The sequence below is a fragment of the Bemisia tabaci genome, chromosome 1 (genome assembly GCF_918797505.1).
Source record: "Bemisia tabaci chromosome 1, PGI_BMITA_v3".
Taxonomy (NCBI): domain Eukaryota; kingdom Metazoa; phylum Arthropoda; class Insecta; order Hemiptera; family Aleyrodidae; genus Bemisia; species Bemisia tabaci.
The window spans coordinates 47,660,417-47,682,785 of NC_092793.1; the positions used below are offsets into that span (position 1 = coordinate 47,660,417).

At 40.0% G+C, this 22,369-nt stretch overlaps 1 protein-coding gene across 4 annotated transcripts; it reads left to right on the forward strand.

Annotated features, from left to right (window-relative positions):
• The first annotated feature begins 1,380 nt into the window (after positions 1-1,380).
• LOC109038887 (facilitated trehalose transporter Tret1) lies at positions 1,381-19,708 on the forward strand. Of its 4 annotated transcripts, none has more exons than XM_019054142.2 (8): positions 1,381-1,468; positions 7,191-7,376; positions 7,839-7,977; positions 11,918-12,303; positions 14,143-14,350; positions 15,990-16,189; positions 17,328-17,599; positions 18,746-19,708. In XM_019054142.2, the coding sequence occupies exons 2-8, from the start codon at positions 7,275-7,277 to the stop codon at positions 19,026-19,028; spliced, it is 1,590 nt and encodes a 529-aa protein (XP_018909687.2). In that variant the 5' UTR covers positions 1,381-1,468; positions 7,191-7,274; the 3' UTR covers positions 19,029-19,708. The 4 variants fall into 4 exon arrangements, with proteins under 4 accessions (XP_018909687.2, XP_072158177.1, XP_018909685.2 ...); XM_072302076.1 differs by lacking the exon at positions 1,381-1,468 and adding an exon at positions 1,479-1,761; XM_019054140.2 differs by lacking the exon at positions 1,381-1,468 and adding an exon at positions 1,479-1,755.
• The last annotated feature ends 2,661 nt before the right edge of the window (positions 19,709-22,369 follow it).

The window sequence follows — 22,369 nt, forward strand, 5'->3', positions numbered from 1 at the left end:
TTTTTAGGCACTGACGAACAGGAAATTATGCATTTTTTATGCCTTAATTATAGACAGCCTGAAATGCAGCAACTTTGATCACCAATTCGATTGTAAGTTGCTATAGCTGCGGTTTATAGATGATGCAGCTATTCGGCCTCCGCTGCTACGCTAGGAAGTATCTTTTTACAATGAAGGCGTTCCTTATGCGTCGTCACTCTACGTCCAAGAATTATCTCAATCAACCGCATTATACGCTCATCTATATGCGGCTTCACTGTTGATTTGTTTTTTAAATGATGAAACAATGCTTCTAAGGCCGTCTCCAAATATGCTTCTTGTTCAGAAGAGGCGCCAACGGGAGTGCCTTGTTTTACTCAATGCTTCTGATGTCAAAGCACAGAGAGCGATGATTGTTTTTCTATATTTTTTTTTTTTTTTTTTTTTTTTTTTTTTTTTTTTTTTTTTAGCGGTGCGGCGCGGCGTGCTGCCGCTCGATGCCAGCTCGAAATGCACACTGACTCCTACAAACCTAAAGGGATACTTCAAGCATTGCGCAATGCGTGAAGTAGCCCTTTAGGTTTGTAGGCGTCAGTGCGCGTTTGGCGCTGGCAGCACGCCACGCGCCGCGGCGCTCCCGACGCGGGCGGGTGGTAAACAATTGCGGAGAGAGCTCCCTGGCCGAGAAAATCGTGCGTCGTGAAATTTTTATTTTTTTATTTTTAATTTTTTTTTTAATTTTCAACTTTTTAAATCACACACTGCCCACTAGTCGTGTGAAGTAATAAGTAAACTCTCAACGCTATAGATGAATAGAGGCAGGTCGTGCGCCATGCGCGCTGCGGACGGCGCGGTGCAGGGCGGCTCATGAAATTATCCCCTGTGCTCTGTCGTCTCTTCTTTTCCCCTCTCCTTCCTTTTTCTTTTTCATTTTTCTCTTACTTCCTCCTTCTCTCTTTCTCCCGTTTCTTTGTAATTTTGGCGCCTCCGGCAATACTGCGCCTGGTTCCGTCGCTCCTACCATTACACCCTCAAGACCGCACAGTCCAACTCATCTGTATTTCACCGCGTACTCGTACTCTCTTGTTGACACTTACGAAATAACAGGCATTACATGCCAATTGGACAATATTGTGCAATCGGAAACTAAGATCTCTAGCTTATCCATAAAAACACTTATGTGCATAGGGGAACTAATGGTACATACGTTATTCCTAAACTGAGCCAGGAATTGTGGTTCCTAATTGTAAAATGCAGTCCAATTGAGAGATGTTACAATCGTTACAAGCTGATGAGGAGCAATTCTTGTTGCAGACGTTACGAATTGAAGGCACTTATCGGTACTTTACGCACAAGGCTGAGCTACAATTTTGTGCACGAATCGGTATCTTCCCAGAGCAAACATCTTATGGAACAAGTGGCTCCGCATACTGTGCTCCCATAATAGTGTCAAGTGGATAGTGCAACAAACTTGATTTGTCGTTTTATCGTAAGTATTATGTAGAGAAAGAGGACCGAGGTCCTTCGACCCAGCTAAGATTTGTTGGATGGGGAAAGAAGTGCGAAATAGAATTGCTCAGTATCGTTGCTTTCGTTCACGTTCACTCAAAAGTATGCGGGTTTTGACACAATCAGCTAGTGGACTTAGACTTTGCCTTTTAAGTAATTTGGTGCTTTTATAATCCAGAGATTCTATACAACTGATCTACAAATTATTTTTAGTTGCTTTTATTTTTTATAATGTCATCGTAGCGACGAGTTATGAATAAACAATTGGTACAGGTACACAAATATTAAATTTTTGCATAATTTTTTTTAAATGGCGTTTTAAGGTACTATTTATCTCTTCATATTATAGTATTAGTAGCATTTGTTTATTTAATGGAAGTGTCTTAGAAACTTTGGCCATTCACACCTTAGCAGCTACGCTGCTACGGTGCACATTTTGTCACAAACTGAGAACATTTTTACAAAAAAAGAACAAACTTCGAAGGAAGGACGTGAAATTTAGAGGGAAGAAATATATGATTAAAAGTCAATAGTAATTGAATGCTCAGTAATGGGGCATCACTGGATCTCCAGTGTGTGGCGCGGTCGTGGGGGGGGGGTGGACTTAGATTTAAAGTTTAGTGGAGCGCATATCATTCGTTAAGCTTTACATGGGTGGGTATTCAAAAGTAAATTTTGAAGAAAAGGGAGGGGGCGAGGAAAAGGCATGTGCCTTTTGAAATTCCCAAGCTTAAAAATTCCTCTCAATGAAGCAGAATTACAAATCAGTGAGTTACAATAAGTTATTGAAATATTGAGGATGTTTCGCCCGCGTTTTTATTTTCAAATTCAAACTTTTTGAATGATAACGACTGGGGACTTTTTTTTAGATCGTATACATGGTATAATTCATATTTTTGTTATTCAGCCAATATTACTTGTTGACACTTATATCTTTGTTCAGACTTCTTGTTGTGTAATTAGTTTTCCTCGTGGAATTTCGAAGAAAAAACATGTTGCATGTTGCTTTGATTCATACCGCGCCCGAAGGTCCATTTGTAGCAGTAGAGATCCAGCAGATATTAGCAGAGAGCCAATTTATATAAGAAGATATACGATATCAGAAGAGATCAAAACTGGCATCAGCAGAATTCCTTACCCATCATATCCCCATCAGTACATCACCCATCATTTCCAGCAGGTAGGATACTGTGCTGCCGTGCTAAGGAAGAACGCCGTATGAATATTCGAGAGTTTCCAAATTGCCCTTAATAAAACATGGATTTTTGACAACATTCATGCATATTTTTCCCTGAAATTTTCAGATATTTTACTTTAAATTGCGTACAAAATTGTCTGAAAATTTTGGAAAAAACTATTCACAATTTTCTCAGTTAATTCGGGTTTTATAGAAGGAAATTTTGCAACGTCTGAAGGCTCATACGGCGTTCTTCCTTAGCACGGCAGTATGCCCCTTGTGCTCCTCTACAAAAAAAAATCGCGATGGCCAAGGTGCGAATCCGCATAGCTCCATTGTGGTGTTTCGAAATTTCCGCCCTGTTCTGATTTTTCGGAAAGAAACAAGCTAACTTTATACCTCGCAATTTAGCCAGAATATTCTACCGACCGAGAAAAACAAAAAAGTTTTCAAGAAATTACATTGACTGATGGGAAGTTTGACCGCAAACGGAGGTACGTGGTTTCGCACTTAAAGTGCGGCACTTTGGCCCCCGAAATCCTGATTCCGCTTCTGTTCGATTGTGATCGACGCAGATGAGACGTTGCACTTTTCAGACCTGCAAGATGACGGGCGCGGATTAAATATAGAAATAAACTCCTCGAGCCTTTGCAATGCCCACTTAAAGGCTGCTCAATTGTCAAGGAAGTCATTCGTACTCCCTTGGCCGACATTTGCACACTCGTCAGCTCAGATTCCAGTCCTTCGCGGTGACCCTTCAGGGCAAAACAAGACCTTTGCCCTCGCCAATCGCACGGCCCCGAAAAGAGGGTTTGTTTATTCCTCATCTGCAGGTTTTTCGACAGTTTGGATACTCCTAGGTGTGCGGTATGTTTCGCGGGAATAGTGTCTCTGAAAAGGTCCTGTGCGATTTTTTCAAATTTCTGTGTTTAAGTTTTTACATTTACCTCCTTTAAAGAGGAATTCAGAGTCAAAGAACTCCCTGAAATACCCATTGCTGTGAAATTCAGCCAAGCGTAAACCCGACGTATCTACTCTCTCAGCCGCGATTCGTTTCTAAATTTTGCGAGACACCTTGATTTCGAATTTAATTTTTCGCGATTTTCAACGCTTCCGAATTCCAATCGTTTTGTTGCTTTTTTTTCGCTGAAAAATCACAATGGTTCGATTTCGTGTGCGGCGCTTCTTGACCTTCTAAAGTTCACTCGAAAAGGTGTTCGCGAGTGCTGGACTACCTTTGACAAGCCAACAGCAGTTAAAAGTAGTTCGATCCATGTCCGAAATTCTCACGATCAGGAGACCGAACTTGAGTATCCGATACCATTTGTGCATCGGTATGCAATTTTCTTACATTCTTTTTCATAGTTGTTCTTAATCATTTATTATTTCATCAGTTAAAGGGCTTGGAGGACAAAGCGCTTAAGTGCAGTTTTTTGAAAAAGTTAAGTTATGAATAGTATCAAGTAGAACTTGTCTTAATGCATTTTCTGTGAAAAATTCGCTCCCAAATTCAAAAATTTAAGCATCAAAAAGTCAGTTTGAACTCTCTTTCCGCCATAAGGATCCATGTAATTTCGAAATTTCAAATACGTATTTTTCGAAAAAAAAAAAAAAAAAAAAACTGCACCTATGCGCCTTGTCTTCCGAGCCCCTAAATTAAAAATGTATGCGTCGTATTTATTTTAAAATCGTAGTTGAGTCTTGATTTGTGTTCCTAGTCTTTTATTGAAACCACAATAGAAGACCACTAGACAAGGTACGAATTTAAGCAATCTGATACATGTTTCTTAACCAGAATTTTACGTAAAACACGATTAGCACATCGAAAATTACTGAAACCAACTCCTAACGAAGATATTAACGTTTTTATTTCACATTGGTTACGAGGAATTTGAACTGCCCGCTCACAAGAAACTCAAAGCTCTGCGTGAGTCAATTCGCGCACTACAATGGTTTCAGCAAGCTTCTCAATCGAGCAATGGTCATTTTCCACCATGTGTTGATCAAACTATAAGCAATTTGCTATAGCTGAGCCAAAGCGTCAAAGACTGAGGTTGCCAGATTTTCATATCGCAGAGACTGTCATGATAACGTTTAGCGCGCGATGTGAATCACGTAGAGCATTGAGTTTTCATGAGCGAATAGCTTGAATTCACGCATCAAGAATTATTGAATATCTTCGTAAGGAGTTGATTTTAGTAATTTTCGTTGTGCACATCGTGTTTTACGTGAAATTTTGGTTAAGAAGCATGTATCAGAATGCTGGAATTCGTACCTTGTCTAGTGGTCCATTGTGTTGTTCAATGTATAAAACGTCAAAGTTTAAATCAAACGTGTTAATTTCCGTGTCAATATTATTGTTAGTACCAGTGCTCAGTTACAGTAATATTTCGTCGCTCCTCTGGCGAAAGGGCGTATCTCGATTTCCGAATGAGCCTTGGAAAGCATGGATTTATGTGCAAAACAGGGCTCACGTGGAAATTGAGGTACGCCCTTGCGTTAGAGGGGTTGCGATTTGCGCTGTTTATATATTCCCACTTCAAATGGTTAGAAAACAAAGATATAGACTTCTATTTTGTGACGACGTCAAAAGACCCACGCTTTTTCCGTGCTTAATCTTGATGTTCATCGTACAAGCAAAACAAATCCGAATCAGGTACTTCACAGCCTTCAAAATGAAAATGAAAAATCAGGTCATTGTATCATTCAGGTCGTTGCGTCATTTCAGAGGCCTGCAAGTTGAAAACATTGTTTTTCCTCCATTTAAATTCATTAAAAGTATCGAGTTTAAGGTAAGACAAGCTGCCTCAGCGATTTTTTTACATACATTTAAGTGGAGGAAATTAAAAAAAGAAACAATTTTACCGCAGGTTGAGGTGCATTTTTGACTGGACTTTTTCTAACTCCTCGGCGCAAAAGGCAATACATGTACGTTGAGATGCGCGCTTGACTTTTTTCCGAAGTGACCATGAAACGACTTTTCCGCATTTGTCGATCTTGGATAGAGGAGGTTGGGGCCGCTGCCTACATTTTAAGACGGCAAAGTTGTTATACATTCAAATAATCAAAGCAATATTCGGAAAATTGACAACGTTGAGATAAAAACTGGGTATAGTTTACCCCATCGGCACACTGGGAAACAAGTCACAGTGCAAGAGAAACTAGCAAAGCGCCCTTGGTTAGTGTCGAATGCGACGAATAATCATTTTGACCCAGATGCAACTATTCGAACTCTATGGATGACCGTGTTGCATACGCACGAAGTTGAAGGGGTTTCGACTGTTCAGGCACTTACCGCTTTACCGTGCACGGCGGGCTTTTTACCGGGCTTAGGACAAGTGCATCTAGGTATTATGCCTCGGTTTCTGATACCGCGACGTGCTGAGCATGATTTGTAGAGCATCTATTCATGCCTAAGAGATGCCTTTGAAATATAAATAAAGAATCGAAGGCACTCTGTCATCTAAGATCCTCGTGGTAAAGCTCGACTACTATGAGACAATCCTTTTAGAGAAGTTGGACATGAAATTTTCAATGAACACTGCAAATTTTGATGTTAATTTCTTCACATTCTGAATTGCATGGGGTGTTTCTTGAAGTAAATTTTACAAAAATATCAGCGTAACCACTTCTAAATCTATACGTACCGCATCAAAATCGACTTGAGTTTTAATGATGCCACATTTCGTTCGACTCCTCTTATTGACTCGCTCCACTGAGCGCCGGTTAGTGAGGCGGTTGATGTCTGAAGAGTCAAAACGCCTTCACATCCGAGTGTATGCAATACGGACATCCGTGGAGCCGGAATAGATGTATTGCATCCAGGCGCTATAATGAGTCCGTCGAAGATGAGGAGGACGGGAATCGACCATCAATGGCAACCGACATATGCGACGTGGAAGAAGTGCGGGCAAAAGTGCTCGAGAATGGTCGTTTCGAAATTGTTGTGCGTTCAACAAAAATCCAACCGAATGTAAATTTCCCTAGAGCTTCTTGAACGTTCTGACGATGACCCTACATTTTTGGCTACGATAATTTCCGGAGACAAAACTTAGGTGTACGGCTACGATAAATAGACGAAACTCCAATCATCCATGTGAGTTGAAATACGTAGTGCAAGATCGAAAAATGAGCGATAAGTTCGGTCAAACATGGAAATTTCAGAACACGGCCATGACCCATGAGGTTGCCTTTCTTCAATCCATGTACCAACAAAGCTAATTGAGTTTTTTCAAATTTGTGAATGCAGCGTTCCTAAATATATTTTCAGCTATCACGGTATAGTCCAAGAAAACTTGATTCGGACGCACGATGGGCTAGTTATCACCAAAATCCGGTTTCTAATCTGACAGACCTCGCAGTCAACATTTTAATATGTGCTGCTCTTTCCTCTCTGAAATGTGGGCTACGTCTAGTTTAATTTTTATTGTCTCATGTAAAGCTTTTTTATGAACAACTCTCAGTTAAAAAATTCAACTGCAATTGTTTCTACTTTTGACAATATTTCTCGTTCTTTGGGTCACAGATGATCAAATCAAAGAATTCAACAATGAATATCTTCGGATTCTTTTAAAGCATCGACCCTGACGCCAGGACTTGGACTAGAGTCATGAGCTCACCTGAAAAACCAGTGAAAATCCAACCCATCTACCAAGGGTGCGAGACGAATAAATTTCGGTACAAAAATGCCAGCAGATCCACATTATCACAGGTATGAATATTTTTTTTATTATAATTATTTTTTTCTGCATGCGCACTTTGAACATAAGTATTTTTCCAATATTCCTTTTTGATGATTCACACCTCAATGATACAATGTCAATGACTCAAATTTTAGTTTTTAGAAATAATGTCTCTTTTTCCGTAGACGATCACATATCGTTGGACAAAGTGTGTTAAACCACGTATCTACATCGCACTGTATCAAGATTTCCCCTCCTTTTTCATTTTGTCGAAGAGAAATAAGCTGACTTTATATCTTGAACTATATACAGAATATTCTGGTAACATAGTAGAGAAGTCAAGTCTGCCTCTGCTCTCATCAAATTACGCTGATTATTTCTCTAAAAAAAGAATGACAAGAAGTCTGCGAACCCCCTCAAAACCCCCAGCATAGATTAACGTTATGTTTTGATACGAGTCAAATTAAGATAAATATTCTTGTGAGTTACAGGTGGTGGCCACCCTCATCCAGAACTGGTTGCTCATCGATCTTGGCATGCAGTTGGTGATGCCAACCATAGTTTTGGGCGCTATTCATAATAATCCTGCCGAAGATCTGAGTATGAACGATGAGCAGGCATCGTGGTTTGGTGAGTAAGAAACTCAACGCTCATATCGGGCGATTTGAAATTATTCATTTGAACCGATACGGAATATTCAGATATCTGAATCCGAATAACTATCTAATTTTTTTAACATCAAATTGATAAATTTAGGAGTCGGGAAACTTGTGAGTCGAAAAAAGCACCCTTTGCGCATTGCTCATCATGCAACCCAAATAGTGGGACGAAAACTGGTCGCACTAAACTTGTGTAAGAAATGGGAAACAACGCCTTCAGTTTCTTGTATATGCAACCTAATCATCAATTGAGCAGGAACAATCAATTGCTGCAATTGGAGCATCAGTCGCAGGAGGTTAGCAATAGTTCCTAGCACTGCAAATTACCATCAGGCTTTCCATAGAGAAGGAGTACAAGTTTTTTTTATGGCATCAAAAAACTATCCGACACATCGAATAGTCGGAGGAGAAGAAAAATTATTTCTCACCAAGATCCTTCACTGCCATTGGGTGCTTCTCCTACATTCATTATTGCGATGTATTGACATTTCTAAAAAAAACTGCTCTCTGATTTGAATTTTATACGTTTTCCTTCCAAGTTTAACATCATGTTAATTTGTTTACGTTTCTTTAGCATGACAGAGAGTATTTAATTTGAGTTAAACAGTTGTGTTGACAGTCATGGATATTAGTCATTTTGTAAATGAGGTCGGCAGAATGTTATAATAATTGAAAATAAGTGACCAAGGTTAAGAAAATAGTGCGTGCCCGTTTCGGCGCGTCATTATTATCCGTAAACGTATGTTAACACGTGTCACATTTTATATAGGCTCTCTTTTTATCAGTTTTGCAGCTCCATATCAAGAAAGATATCATTATTATTGACACTGGTTATTGAAATGTCAAGTAGTGTCGTAGAAAAACTGTTATTTGCAGAGATTTCAGATTCTGTCAACGTATTTGTGAAGAGTTCTTTAGATAGAAACATGAGATCATTCTGAATGCCCAGATGGGTCAATGGAGATGCTCCAGAGATAACCGCGAATCAAATTTTGTTAAAAACAGTCCACACCGGAAAATTTTTTAACGATAATTTAGTGTTCAAACATTCACTGGACATAGATGAGTTAATATATGATAATACGTAGGTCCAAGCAGTATTGGGGCCTGAGGTTAATGAACTTAAAAATCGATGGCTGAAGCGCAAGACCACGTACCTCCGTTTGCAAAGTTGCAGACATCTTGTCATACTTTATTTTTCCCTCGAAAAACGAGTCGACGTAAGGTTTTGAAAAGTTATTGATTTTTCCTCTCAGTTAGCCAGGGCCGGATTAAGGGGATGGTCACATGGGCTGCGGCCCATGGCGGCAAATCTATAGGGGGCGGCAAATTTTGCAATTTTTTTAAATGAAGGTATAAAAAAAATTCGGATTCAGAAAAAAAAAATTACAAACGAGAAAAGGCGACAGAATCTCTAATTTTCTGAGAGTATAGTAATCTCTACTTTTGTCGTCTTTCAGTGATACAAGAGACAGCACCTTTAATTAGTCGAGTTAAGAGAGAAACCAAACACGCAATTTGGCCTGGAACGGCGCGACTTACTTAGAGAGAAATGATGACGAGGACATGAGATGATAAGGAGAAGCCCTCGGTGGGGCGATCGGCATGTAACACATATTAGCGCCTACAAGACTGCACGAATACTTCACGCATTGCATCAAACACAGTACGGTCATTGCGGACAGCGTGAAACGGATAGCGCCTACAAGAATGCATGAATACCTCACGCATTGCAGCATACACAGTGCGATCAGCGAGAGACGCATAGCGCCTACAAGACTGCGTGAATACTTCACGCATTGCGTCAAACACGCAGTGCGGTCTGCGAGGTGCGGCGGCGGAATTTAAAATCATTAAACCACATTTATGTTTGTTCTTTCATAATTTTTTCGTTCATTTCTTATGAATGAAAGGCCTTGTCCACACAGAGATAGGTTTACAAAACTTAACTTTCGCGCAAAGTTCCGTGAACTTTTGCTAGTAGTGTTGACAGGGCTTGCCCAAAAAATGTGTTCAACACCAGTAAACGCGTCTTATGCACCCCTCCCCCGCTGGCACGTTCATTTGATGGTTTTCATTGATCTTTCAAAACGAATGAGAAGGGGGCGGCAAAATACTAGCGGTCCATGAGCGGCAAGTAGGTAAATCCGGCCCTGCAGTTAGCAGCACATTCTGTACACATTTCAAGAGATGTAGTTGACTTTTTTCTCTTCAGAAAAATATACTAAGAGCGGAGATTTTGAAACACCACAATGGAGATACATGGTTTCGCACTTTAGCCATCGATATCGGAGTCGTCAGGGCCTTAGGTTCCCCCTGTCTCCCCCAAAACCCTCCTGACTGGTGGAGAGCCCCGCGGATGGCCATATTGATCGCATACTTTTACATGGGAAAAAGTACTTTCATCACATCTTTGTGGTATGCAAGAGCTTCATTGCTCAACACTTCGGTTATGAGTAATTAATTATTGGGCGAATCTGAGCGTTGACTTTTAGATATTAGTGGCTAAAGTGCGAAACCACATATCTGCATTGCGGTGCTTCGAAATATTTGATCCTACTTTATTTTTTCGAAGAGAAACAAATCAAGAACATAGCTTGAAATTTCTACGGAATATTCTGTTAATAGAGAAGAAAAATCGAGGAAATTTTCAAGGAATTAAATTGATTAGTTTTTCAAAAAAAGATTAAGTATATGGCAAGAAGTTTGCGACGCACAATGGATCGAGTCAATAAGACAGGTTGGACATCATTTGGAAACTTTAAACGCTTATAACTCCGTTTATACAAACCTCGAGGTTCCAAAATTGGTTTCATTGGTTTTCTCGTGAAATTCTTCAGCAGTCTTCCTTAAAATTTGAAATGTGACGAAATAAACATCAAAATTTGCAGTTTTAGTCATGGCCGGACTTACCTACTTGCCGCCCATGGGCCGCCTGTATTTTGCCGCCCTCTTCTCATTCATTTTGAAACATCAATGAAAACCATCAAGTGAACGTGCCGGAGGAAGAAGGGTGCATAGGACGCGTTCACTCGTGTTGGACACATTTTTTGCGTAAGCTCTGTCAACACTACTAGCAAAAGTTCACGGAACTTCGCGCGAAAGTTCAGTTCCGTAAACCTATCTTTGTGGGGACAAGGCCTTTCATTTTTAAGAAATGAACTAAAAAATTAAGAAAAAACAAACATAAATGTGGTTTAATAATTTTAACTTCCGCCGCCGTGCCGCGCTGACCACACTGTGTTTGGCGGAATGCGTGAAGTATTCATGTAGTCTTGTAGGCACTGTGCGTTTCACGCCGCGCCGACCGCTGTTGACCGTACGTGTTTGACGCAATGCGTGAAGTATTCATGCAGTCTCGTAGGCGCTAATATGTGTTACATGCCGACCGCCGCGCCGAGGGCTTCTTCTTTTCATCTCAAGTCCTCGTCATCATTTCTCTTTGCGCCGCCCCGCTCCAGGCCAAATTACGCGTTTGGTTTCTCTCTTAACTCAACTAATTAAAGGTGCGCAGTCTTCTGTATCACAAAAATACGACAAAATTAGAAATTAATGAACTCTCAGGAAATGGGAGATTTTGTCATCTTTTCTTGTTTGTAATTTTTTTCTGAATCCGATTTTTTTGTACCTGCATATAAAAAAATTGCAAAATTTGCCGCCCGCTAATTTTGCCGCCATGGGCCGCGGCCCATGTGGCCACCCCCTTAATCCGGCACTGGTTTTAGTCAAACATTTTATGTTCGACCTCTCTGATTGACTCGACCCACCCTGCGACGTCGCAAACAGAAATACGTGGTTTCGCCCTTTGGCCATGGACAACACTTTTAGACTTTAGCGTATGGGGTCTCTGAAATGCATTGTCTGAGTTGGCTCTAATATCGTTGTACGTTGAAGTTCCTCTTGATTCCCAGGAAGCATCCTGTTCTTCGCGCACCCAATCGGGAGCATGGTCTCGGGGTTCCTGCAGGAACAGTTCGGGCGGAAGGGGTCCTTGATCCTGGTGAACATTCCCATCTTCGCGGCCTGGAGCACGCTCTACCTGGCCGGCTCCATTTACATGCTCTACTTCGTGTCCCTGGCGATGGGCCTCAGCGTGGGCTTCTGCGAGGCGCCTCTTCACTCCTACATCGGCGAGGTCGGCGAGCCCCATCTCCGCGGAACCCTCTCCACCGTCACGTCAGCGGCCTGTATCCTGGGAATGCTCATCATGTACATCATCGGGTACTTAGTCCACTGGAGGACAGCTGCTCTCATCAGCAGTGCTGTCCCTGTCATAACCATTATTTTCATGACCCAGGTAAGCAGGCAAGGATCCAGGACTTCCGGATGTGTTGGGTTCCTGCACCGAGAAAAAAAAAACACGGTTTTTCGACGGTTACCACGGTAGTAATGTCACACGGGATTCCACGGTAGTAGAACCGTGGATTTTGATGATTGTAATGATGAGCACGGTGCTGTTACTGTGTTCACCGTAATATTACTGCGAGCACAATAATGCTACCACGAGCATGTTATGCTACCATGCTCATCAATAATCTTACCCAAATCCATGGTCCTACTACCGTGGAATCCCGTGTGACATTACCACATTGTAACCGTCGAAAAACCGTGTTTTCTTTCTCCGTGTGGCAGTGGCGTGGCGTGCTTTGCGATATATCGATTTTCCCCATTTGGAGCTAGGGTAAAGAATCGCGATTATAAAGGAGTTCGTTGCGAATACCCTTTTTATCGATCCATTTCCATAAGTTTAAATGGTAGATCAATCGATAAATCGCAAAGCACGCCACGCTACTGGCTCCTGGATTTTCGGACTGTCACATTTCGTCGTTCCCCGAATGAAAGAATGTAACTCCAATCCAAGGTTGAAAAATTGATCCAAAAATTCCATTTTTTACACGAATGTACCTGTGCAATTTTTCTCCAAAAATTTTCAGATTTTTACACGAGATCTGAAGAGAAATCAGGGCAATTTTCAGCAAGAAATGCCCAAGACGCTACTAGTAAAGATTCATTTGGCAACATTAAAGTGTTGATACGTTCGAACATAAAGGAGACGACAATATTTTCATCTATACTCAAGTCATTCAATGGTGGTAATGGATTTGAATGTAGTATTGACAGTGTTGCCAACTTGCTGGAATCGCCACTGGACGCATTAAACGACTGCCAAAACCTAAAGGACACCACCTTTTAATTTTTTCTCTTGGGTGCACGTCGAAAGAAATGAATCGAATGTGATACATTTTCGTATCATTTTTATCGTATTGAAGACATTGATTTAACACTAGACGTGTAACCCTGCAGCTCCACAACTCCTAGCAGAGCTGAAAATGACCACCACGTATAGCTGCCGCGTCGTAGTTCTTTATTTAAAAATAAACAATTTGCTACTACTAAAAGACATTTATCCGATATTTTCTCATTTCTGCTTCCTGGGTTAAGTGCAACAAGTAGAGGTGCAATTGGACGTATTTCTATCAAACGGAACTAAGCGCCAATATGAGTTCCTTTTGAGGAATTTAAAATCCCGGATAGCGCGTTCTGTCAAACGGACCTAAGCGCCATGGAAAAGCATTGCGAGTATAGGACGGAATAGGCCGGACGCCCGATTCCGCTGCCCTCACTCTATGGCGCTTTGGTCCGTTTGATAAAAATACGTCCAATTGGACTAAATTTCACTTACCTCATACAATTTTGAAATCAGGAATTACAGTTTCGATACCATTCGTTAAAATACTTACGTGCACAGGGAAACTAATAGAATACACACGTTGTTTCCATATTGAGCCAGGAATTCTAGTTCCTAATCGTAATCGCAAAACGTAGTCCAATTGTTCATGTAGTTAAAAGTAGAAAATATAACGACAGCTATTTTGAATTTTGTATAGAGTTGTAAAGCCAGGATGGCTCGTATTTTTCAAACTATGCTTTCATTTTGATGTACTTTTTGAAGCAGGAAGCTTAAAAATTCAAAAATGTGAATTTAGGAGTGATTTTCAAACATTTTCGATGCAATCATCGTGTTTTAAGCGTTGTAATATTTCTCAAGGAGTCTTCTTTTGACCAAAGCAAAGGTTTTAAGCAGACCCATTCGCCTATTGGCTCACTCAACCGAGGCGTTCTCGACTCATTTCAGATTCCAGAATCACCAACGTGGCTTATCATGAAAGATCGTTTGAAAGATGCCCAGAAATCTTTGAGTTGGTTGCGAGGCTGGGTTGAACCGGAGGAAGTGCAGGAGGAATTTCAGGAGCTCCTGAGCTACACCAAGATATCGCCCCCACCCTATCAAGCCAACGACATTGAAATAGAAAAATACGAGCTAGTCCGCACCGACGAGAATGGTGAGTCAATCAGTTCCTTTTACATAAGACATGTCTATTCGCGTATAAGGTCATACGGATTAAAGTAAAACAATTCCGAAATTCCGAAGTCCAAAAGATGAAAATTACTAGAACGGCAATGCCGCCACGTGGTGAACTGTAAATAAAAGCCGAGTTTATTGTGTCTGTTTTATCAAATACATCTCGTACAAAAAATACAAAAAATAATGTACGAATCATAGAGAGGAGTGTTGAAAAGGGGCATAACATAACTCACAAATGCCGTGAATTATTCGGAGTCTACGTCGCACTAACCATCTGAACTTGAGTCTATCCGAGATATTATTTAACTGTAGGTTCGAGATAATATCTTAGATGCCCCTTCAAATCAGGTAAACGCGATTTGACATACACCTCCCCGCTTAAGGAAGGAGTAATCCTAGGACAACCGGAGGTGTTATTTGGACTACATTTTGCAATTTGGAACCATAAATTCTAGCCCGGTTTAAAAACAACGTATGTGCCATTAGTTTCCCTATGCACATAAGCGTTTTTCCATAAGAGCCAGAATTTATAGTTCCAAATTGCAAAATGCAGTCCATTTCATCATTCCTTAATAGCCTCATACTGCCGTGCTAAGTAAGAACGCCGTGTGAGCCATCAGGCGTTTTTTAACAAATCACGAATTTTCAGGAAAATTTGTGAATATTTCTCTTCCGATTTTTCGAGAGAATTCGTTCGCAATTTGATCTAAAAATTCAGAAAATTCCAAGGGAAAATGTTCATAACTTTCTTTAAAAATAAACATTTTCCAAGAGGAAATTTGGCAACATTCGAATGCTCATACGGTATTTTTACTTAGCACGGCAGCATACGCTAGTCCTCTTTTACTGAATATTGCATATTACTGAGGGGTCGTTTATAAATCATGTCACCAATTTTGGAATTTTCGATCCCTTCCTTTTCCTCCGCTGGAAATCAAACGAGTTGCTCCGTGTCACCAATAGTTATATCCTCCCTCATTATAAATAAATAAAGGATTAAAATCAGAGGATTTTTAGAATGGACCACTAGACAAGGTACGAATTTCAGCATTCTGATACATGTTTCGTAACTAAAATTTCACGTAGAACACGATGCGCACAACGAAAATCACCGAAATTAACTCCTCACGAAGATATTTAATGTTTCTTGGTGCGTGAATTCAAACCACCCGCTCATGAAAACTCAATTCTCTACGTGATTCACACCGCGCGCTAAACATTATCATGACAGTCTCTACGATATAAAAATCTGGCAATCTCGATCTTGACGCTTTGGCTCAGCCATAGCAAATTGCTAATAGTTTGAACAACACATGGTGGGAAATGAATATTGCTCGATTGAGAAGCTTGCTGAAACCATTGAAGTGCGTGATTTGACTCACGTAGAGCTTTGAGTTTCTTGTGAGCGGGCAGTTCAAATTCCTCGTAACCAATGTGAAATAAAAACGTTAATATCTTCCTTAGGAGTTGGTTTCACTAATTTTCGTTGTGTGAATCGTGTTTGACGTGAAATTCTGGTTAAGAAACATGTATCAGATTGCTTAAATTCGTACCTTGTCTAGTGGTCCATTGTAAATTTGAAATCCTTGCACCTAACAATTTCTTTATTTTTGTAGGGAGAGAGGTGGCAAAAGAGAAGGAGAGCTACTTGGAGGCGAAATTCAGAGAATTGACGGACAAGAAGCTTTTGCGGCCCTTGCGAATGGTGTTTATTGTTTTCGTATTCTGTTACGCATCGAGTCTTATAGCAATGCGCCCGTACATGGTCGGTGTCTTCAATGAATTTGGATTTCCAATGGATAGCAAACTAATATTGGTGAGTGACCTAGCAATTAGCTATAGAAAATTCTAATAGTTGGAGCCGAAGTGAAAAAAGGAACGAATGAACAGAACTCTGGCATTTTTATACTTTTAAAGGTGACTCTGCATCAGCCATGCAGTTGTATGTTTACATGTAAATCAACCCTCTATGTCATGAATTAATGTTGGATTTCAAAATCTGGGGGACAATAATCTATTTTGTAGCTTGCATAAAAAACATGGAGCATCAAATTGTTTTTCAAAATTTTAAACTTTGGGGAATCAGTCAATCAATAAAAGAAAAAAAAAACTAATAGAAATTTGCAAAACCATGCCAGAGAAGACATATTCAATTTTGAAAAACCTCAAAATATTTTGTTATGAATTCGTAACGCTATGCCATAGAGGGTTAATACCACTAAACGGCTCGTACAGCACTGGCTTCAAGGACCATTGAAAAACATAAAACCGCAAATTTGGCTAAACCGAAGCCTTGAACGCCAATGCCTAAACGCTTCTTTCGACACTCAGAAAGTTTCAAACGATTTGAAAGTGAGAAAATTTAATGATTAATCAATTGCAATTAGCCTTCTCCCATATGAAATGCATTGATTCCCAGCTTTCTGGCTTTTGCGCCGGTGATGTTGGCACCATGGACAGCAGATTCTCATTTCGGCTTTGGGAATGACTGACCTAAATAATTAGAAGGGCTTGGAGGACGAGGCGAATTAGTGCAATTTTTGCTATCTCGAGAAATACGTGTATGAAGTTTCAAAATTACACGGATCCTTATGGCGGAAAGCAAGTTCAAACCGACTTTTTGGTGCTTGAAAATTGGAATTTGGGAGCGAATTTTTCACAGAACGCCACCCCTCTGACGTAAGAGCGTATCTCAATTTCCACGTGAACCCTGTTGTCCATATATTTCCACGCTTTGTAGGGCTCATGTCCAAATCGAGATACGCCCTTACGTCAGAGGAGCAACGAGAATACGCGTTCTGACTAGTTTTACTTGAAATCATTATTACTGACCTCGATTTTCTCAAAAGCTGCACTAAGGCCTCTATTCAGTGTCTTTGACTAAGGCACCTTGTCCTCCAAGACCCTCAATAGATCCTGATCGGATTTATGAAGATTGTGCCTCTTGTTTCCAGATCTTGACGAGTGCTTTCTTCTTCGTCGGCTCGATCTTGAACGTGGTGCTCCTTCGACGGCTTGGCAAGCGGAGGCTCACTCTCTTGTGCCAAGGGATGGCCTCAGTGTCCATCGTCCTCCTCGGCGTCTACTGCTCCTTCTTCGACCGGACCAATCGGATCCCAAGTCTGGTCTGGGTCCCCATTTCCCTCTTGGTCAGCATCAGTTTTTTCAGCGGTCTCAGCGTAGCGCTCCTTCCCTGGCAACTCCTTAGCGAGGTTTTCCCTCTCAAGTAAGTGTTATCCACCGGCATGTCCATAGCTAATGATCGGTTGCCTGAGAAGATTCTGGATCGGGTCCCCCCTTGGCAGAAAACGTAGAGGACGCCCTGCCAAATCGCAGATTGAGGGAATAAGGCAGGAAATGAGGAGATGCGATCTGCCGGAGGAGTTTTGGCAAGTACGGTTGGGTGTCGCAGAGCGCACATAAGCGCTATTATAGCGACTTATTAGTTAGTTAGTTAGTTAGTTAGTTATGTCGATAGCTAAAGTGCGAAACCACGTATCGCCATTGCATTGTTTCAAAGTTTCCGCTCCTAGTTTATTTTTTTGAAGGAGAATAAGTTAATATTATAGCTTGAGATGTATGCAGAATATTCTGCTGACTGAGAAGGAAAAGCAAGGGAATCTAAAAAAAAAAAAAAAAAACTAAGTTGACCAGTTTTCCAAGGAAAAAGAAAGTATGTCTTATTAAGTCCTTGTAAACCAGCTATTTTGATAGTAACGCCTTGATGCAATCACTACTGCTCTATGGATGCCTGTATTGCATATAGACATAATGGAAGGCGACTTGAATACCCTTTTGCACGAATTATCGTACATCGCAGTACTGCACTGTAATGCGCGCATTTTTCTGTTCGGAGTCCCTGTAAAGAGAACGTTTTGAGATTTGGCTAGAGCTTTGTGTCATGGCAAAGGTTCATTTTTTTTAGTTCGCAATTTTTAGTTCGATTAAGACTGACATTTTCAGGAATTTCCGCGCTTGAAAAACACTCTTACATGCTTTGCTTCAAAAAACTCGTATCTGCGTCTCTGTGGAGTAAGGTTTTCCCTCACATAGATGGTCAAATATCGACTGTGAAATTTCTAAACCACGTATATCAATTTACGACGTTGCAGACTTCCTGTCATACTTTGTTTCTTAACTAAAAAATCACTCAACGGCAATTCGTGAAAACTCTCGTAAGTTTTCTTCACTGTGCAAAAAAAAATCCTGCAAAACTTCAAGGAATAATCTCATCTTTACTTTTTTAAAAAAATGAAATAGGAGCGGATATTTCAAAACACCGCAACCGAGGTAAGTGGTATTAGAGTTTCGTATCAATACGAATTCTCTCGTAAATTTTTAATTTTATTTTCAAGTATGCATTTTTTTCCAGGGGTCGAGGGGCTGCGGGAGGCATTTCTGCGGCTTGGGCGTATTACGTCGGGGCCGTTATGTCAAAAACGTACTTGTACTTAGAGCGGTGGATCAAACTAAACGGAGTCTTATTTTTTTACGGAGCGATTTCTCTCATTGGATTCTGGTACTTCCTGCGCTATCTACCGGAGACTGAGGGCAAATCCCTTGAAAAAATTGAGTCCTACTTCACCAAGAACCACGACAAGAAAGAAAAATTCTCCAAACCGAAGCGAAGTAAAAAACCAGTGTCACCGCTGTGAGATTTGAATCCTATTTAGGTGGTTTGGAATCAGCTAGAAGGGATCCCAAAAAGAGCGTTTCAGAGAAGCAGTTTTTGTAGGGTCTAAACTGACCTCATCCAGAAGTATTTCATCAAATGGAATATTGTATTTATAATCACATGGATTCTATGGCTAAACTTTGGGAACACATTCCTCCATCCGTGAGGGTGCACTTTTCATGACTCTTAGTGGCGTGGCGTGCTTTGCGATACATCGATTCATCCGTCATTTAAATCAATGGTAAATGATCCAAAAACAGGGTGTTTGCAACGAGCACCTTAATAATCAATTCTTTACCATGGTCTCAAATGAGAAAATATTGATAATCGATCATTCACGATTCGTCATTGGTGACTTTTAGTTGATTAAACGTCAAATCACGTAAATCTACACATTTTTGGAAGACTCTCGTGATTTCATTGCCTCTATGAGGAAAATATCCAGGAAATTTCAAGTACTTTGCTGTTTCATTATTTTCCATTTTTCAAAGTAAAGAAATAAATGGAATAATGCAATTGAGGCACGTGTTCACAGAATTTAATCATAGGCCCTGGTGCAATTCCATCGGAACTCATTTTTTAGAAGGTGGATTTATATTTTTTGTATATATTTATTAATCAGAGATAATTTTAGTAATAAATTGTTTTTGTAAATATCAACTTATGCCCTGCATTTTTTTCATGACCTAAAGGATGAAAAATAATAATGGCAACACATTAAAATGGTCAATGAGGAAATGTTGTATCTTCAGCCGAATCAATCAGTATTTATGACGGCTTATACTCTGAGATTCAATGTTTCCCATTTTTAATACATGATTTCAGGGTGGGAAATGTAAGAACTAATCATAGTTCTTACTGAAAGCTACACATTTTTGAAAAAAGGCGTGATTGTATATTTTATAAAACATCATAAAATGGTAGTTACAAATACTACAAAAATATCTTATCATCTCTATTTTAAAATCTTCCCCCAGAAAAACTAAACTGTCCGGCAATATTGAAAAATACATACAATAAAAAAACACTACATATTTATACTCCTTTAAAATTAATTTTCTGTTGAATTAGCAGCCATTTGAATGTTACATGACAGCAAAAACTTTTCTTTTCTATTTTTACATTTCAAAGGTTGATTGGCTGTCAGTTTTTATTTCCAAGCCATGTTTTTTCATTAATGCAAAACTCTCCATCTTAGCGAAGAAAGTTTACTCTTTCTTCAGTGTATCTTTAATAAACCGAGAAATCCAATAATTACGGGCCTTAAAAGCTTCAAGGAAAAAGAAAAAAAATTGCTATTTTGATTTTACGACCCTTGCCAACAAACTGTTCATACAGCAAGAGCAAGTTTCACTGAAGAACCGAAATCAGTATCACACAGGGTGTTACGCCCCTTAACATGAAAGACCTTGACTTGACGCCAAAGAAAAACAGATCACTAATGCACGAAAAATTTTTTTCGCGGCACATTTTAACCAAATTTAACAAAACCGTTATGGAACGTACTGCGTCACGTATCAAGTTTAGACCAAGGAAAAGTGGTTTCTTTTTCTCACAATGACAATATGTTCTCTCGACTTGGAATCTTTGACAAGAGAAAAATGACTATAGTCAAATTTAAAACTTTTCCCGACTCATTTTTCTTTTCAAAATGCCGCGCACTGCGACACTATTAAAGGACCCATGTTGCCCCGTTACAGGATCCAATACAAGGTTGTGTTGGAAGTACCTTGTTCATAGTAAAGCACCGACATAAAGTTGAACTCCGTACCCCGAACGCTTGACTGACATCACACCGGAAGGCCAGTTACCATGGCTGCTCTTGAACAGCCTGGAGAATAAGTTGGTGTCGATACTCCTGTTGGCCATGAGGAGACCGTACAACTTTCCCCAATATTTCGGTTTGCGCGTCTCTTCGGCTATCGTCTTGGCACCTGGAATGTGACCCCTTTCGATGAATGGGGTGAGGAATATCAAGTCGTCTTCTCTGGCCGTGGATGTCTCAGTGTCATCTTGGAAGTGGAAGTCGTAGTCGTCGAAGAAACAGTCAGTCACTAGAGAAAACATTGGTAACAGAAACGAATAATATAGCCAGCAGTGCATAGCTCAGGTTAATTAAATAAAAAATAGATTCTGACTTTGAAAGTAAGTGTTAAATTTACACTGATTCAAAGGGATTTGAAGTTGGGATCAAACTTTTTGCACAAGTAAAAAGTTTGATATATTTTAGCACAATTTCAGTAAGGATACCGGCTAAACGATTTCAAGGTACTACAGGTAATTTGAAATTCGCACGACCAAATGCTGAGTGAGAGGTTCACCTGTGTCAAAAATTCTGAAGAGTGCTTCCAAAAATCAAGTGGAGTCTGGAGATAAATTTCGTGAGATATCAAGAGAACTTGAACTTCGAGTATGGTCTCAACGGTGGGATTAGAGTTCAATTTCAACAGTCAATGAACTTTTATCATGTCGATTATTGAATCGGTATCGAATGTTCGATATATCCACGTCTTATTAATGCTATTTATCGATTAGGGTCGCATGATAAAACGATTTGACAATCGATTCGGTGCCAAAGATTGTTGGGACAGTTGACATTTTGGAACAGTGGGTGATCAAATTACAAGGAATAACACATTAAAAGTGTTCAATAGTCAGTCTTAAGTATCTTAAACTCAAAATCTTACATGATTCCCTCCCCCCCCCCCCTTTTTGATGCTCTCTATCTTGACTTTCAAAAGTGGTCATGATATTGTCTAAAAGACCACTTTTAAATATACTATGCGTGCGTTAGCTGAATACTGTAATTTTTTGCAGGTTTGTTTTTAAAATCAATTGGGGGGGGGGGCTGACCGCTTTGCGGTCCAACCTCTTGATGCGCTTCTCGCCTCAGGCGTAATGCGTTACTGGTTAAAAACTTAAGATTTTTTATCAAAGAGTGAGTAAAATGTGATCATATTGATTTTTTTCTAGAATAATAGATCATATTCGATAGTAGTTCGATGCATCGGTTGGTTCAAAACAATAGAACATAACCTCAAACAAAACTTTTAGGATTTAAGTTGGAAAAGCTGAAAAGGAGAAATTCCGAACAATTTCACTTTTCATTGTCATATTGCACTTATAAGAATAAAAAATCTATCACAAAAAAACCCGTCCCCACAGATTGCTCCATTGACTTCTGAGGCTATGTTTACAAGTTGAACCAATCGACATCGATACAACCTCATCTATTTGATGTATCGAATACAATCCACAACAAACCTCCTTATTTAAGAGATTATTATTTTGAATTATTCCACATAAAAAATCAGGAGCTGG

Bases quoted from the DNA above. Each gene is read 5' to 3' on its own strand.
- LOC109038887 (XM_019054142.2), top strand. From the start codon at position 7,275: ATGAGCTCACCTGAAAAACCAGTGAAAATCCAACCCATCTACCAAGGG. The intron at 12,304-14,142 runs GTAAGCAGGCAA...GACTCATTTCAG, and splicing joins CCATTATTTTCATGACCCAG to ATTCCAGAATCACCAACGTG. The intron at 16,190-17,327 runs GTGAGTGACCTA...TCTTGTTTCCAG, and splicing joins TGGATAGCAAACTAATATTG to ATCTTGACGAGTGCTTTCTT.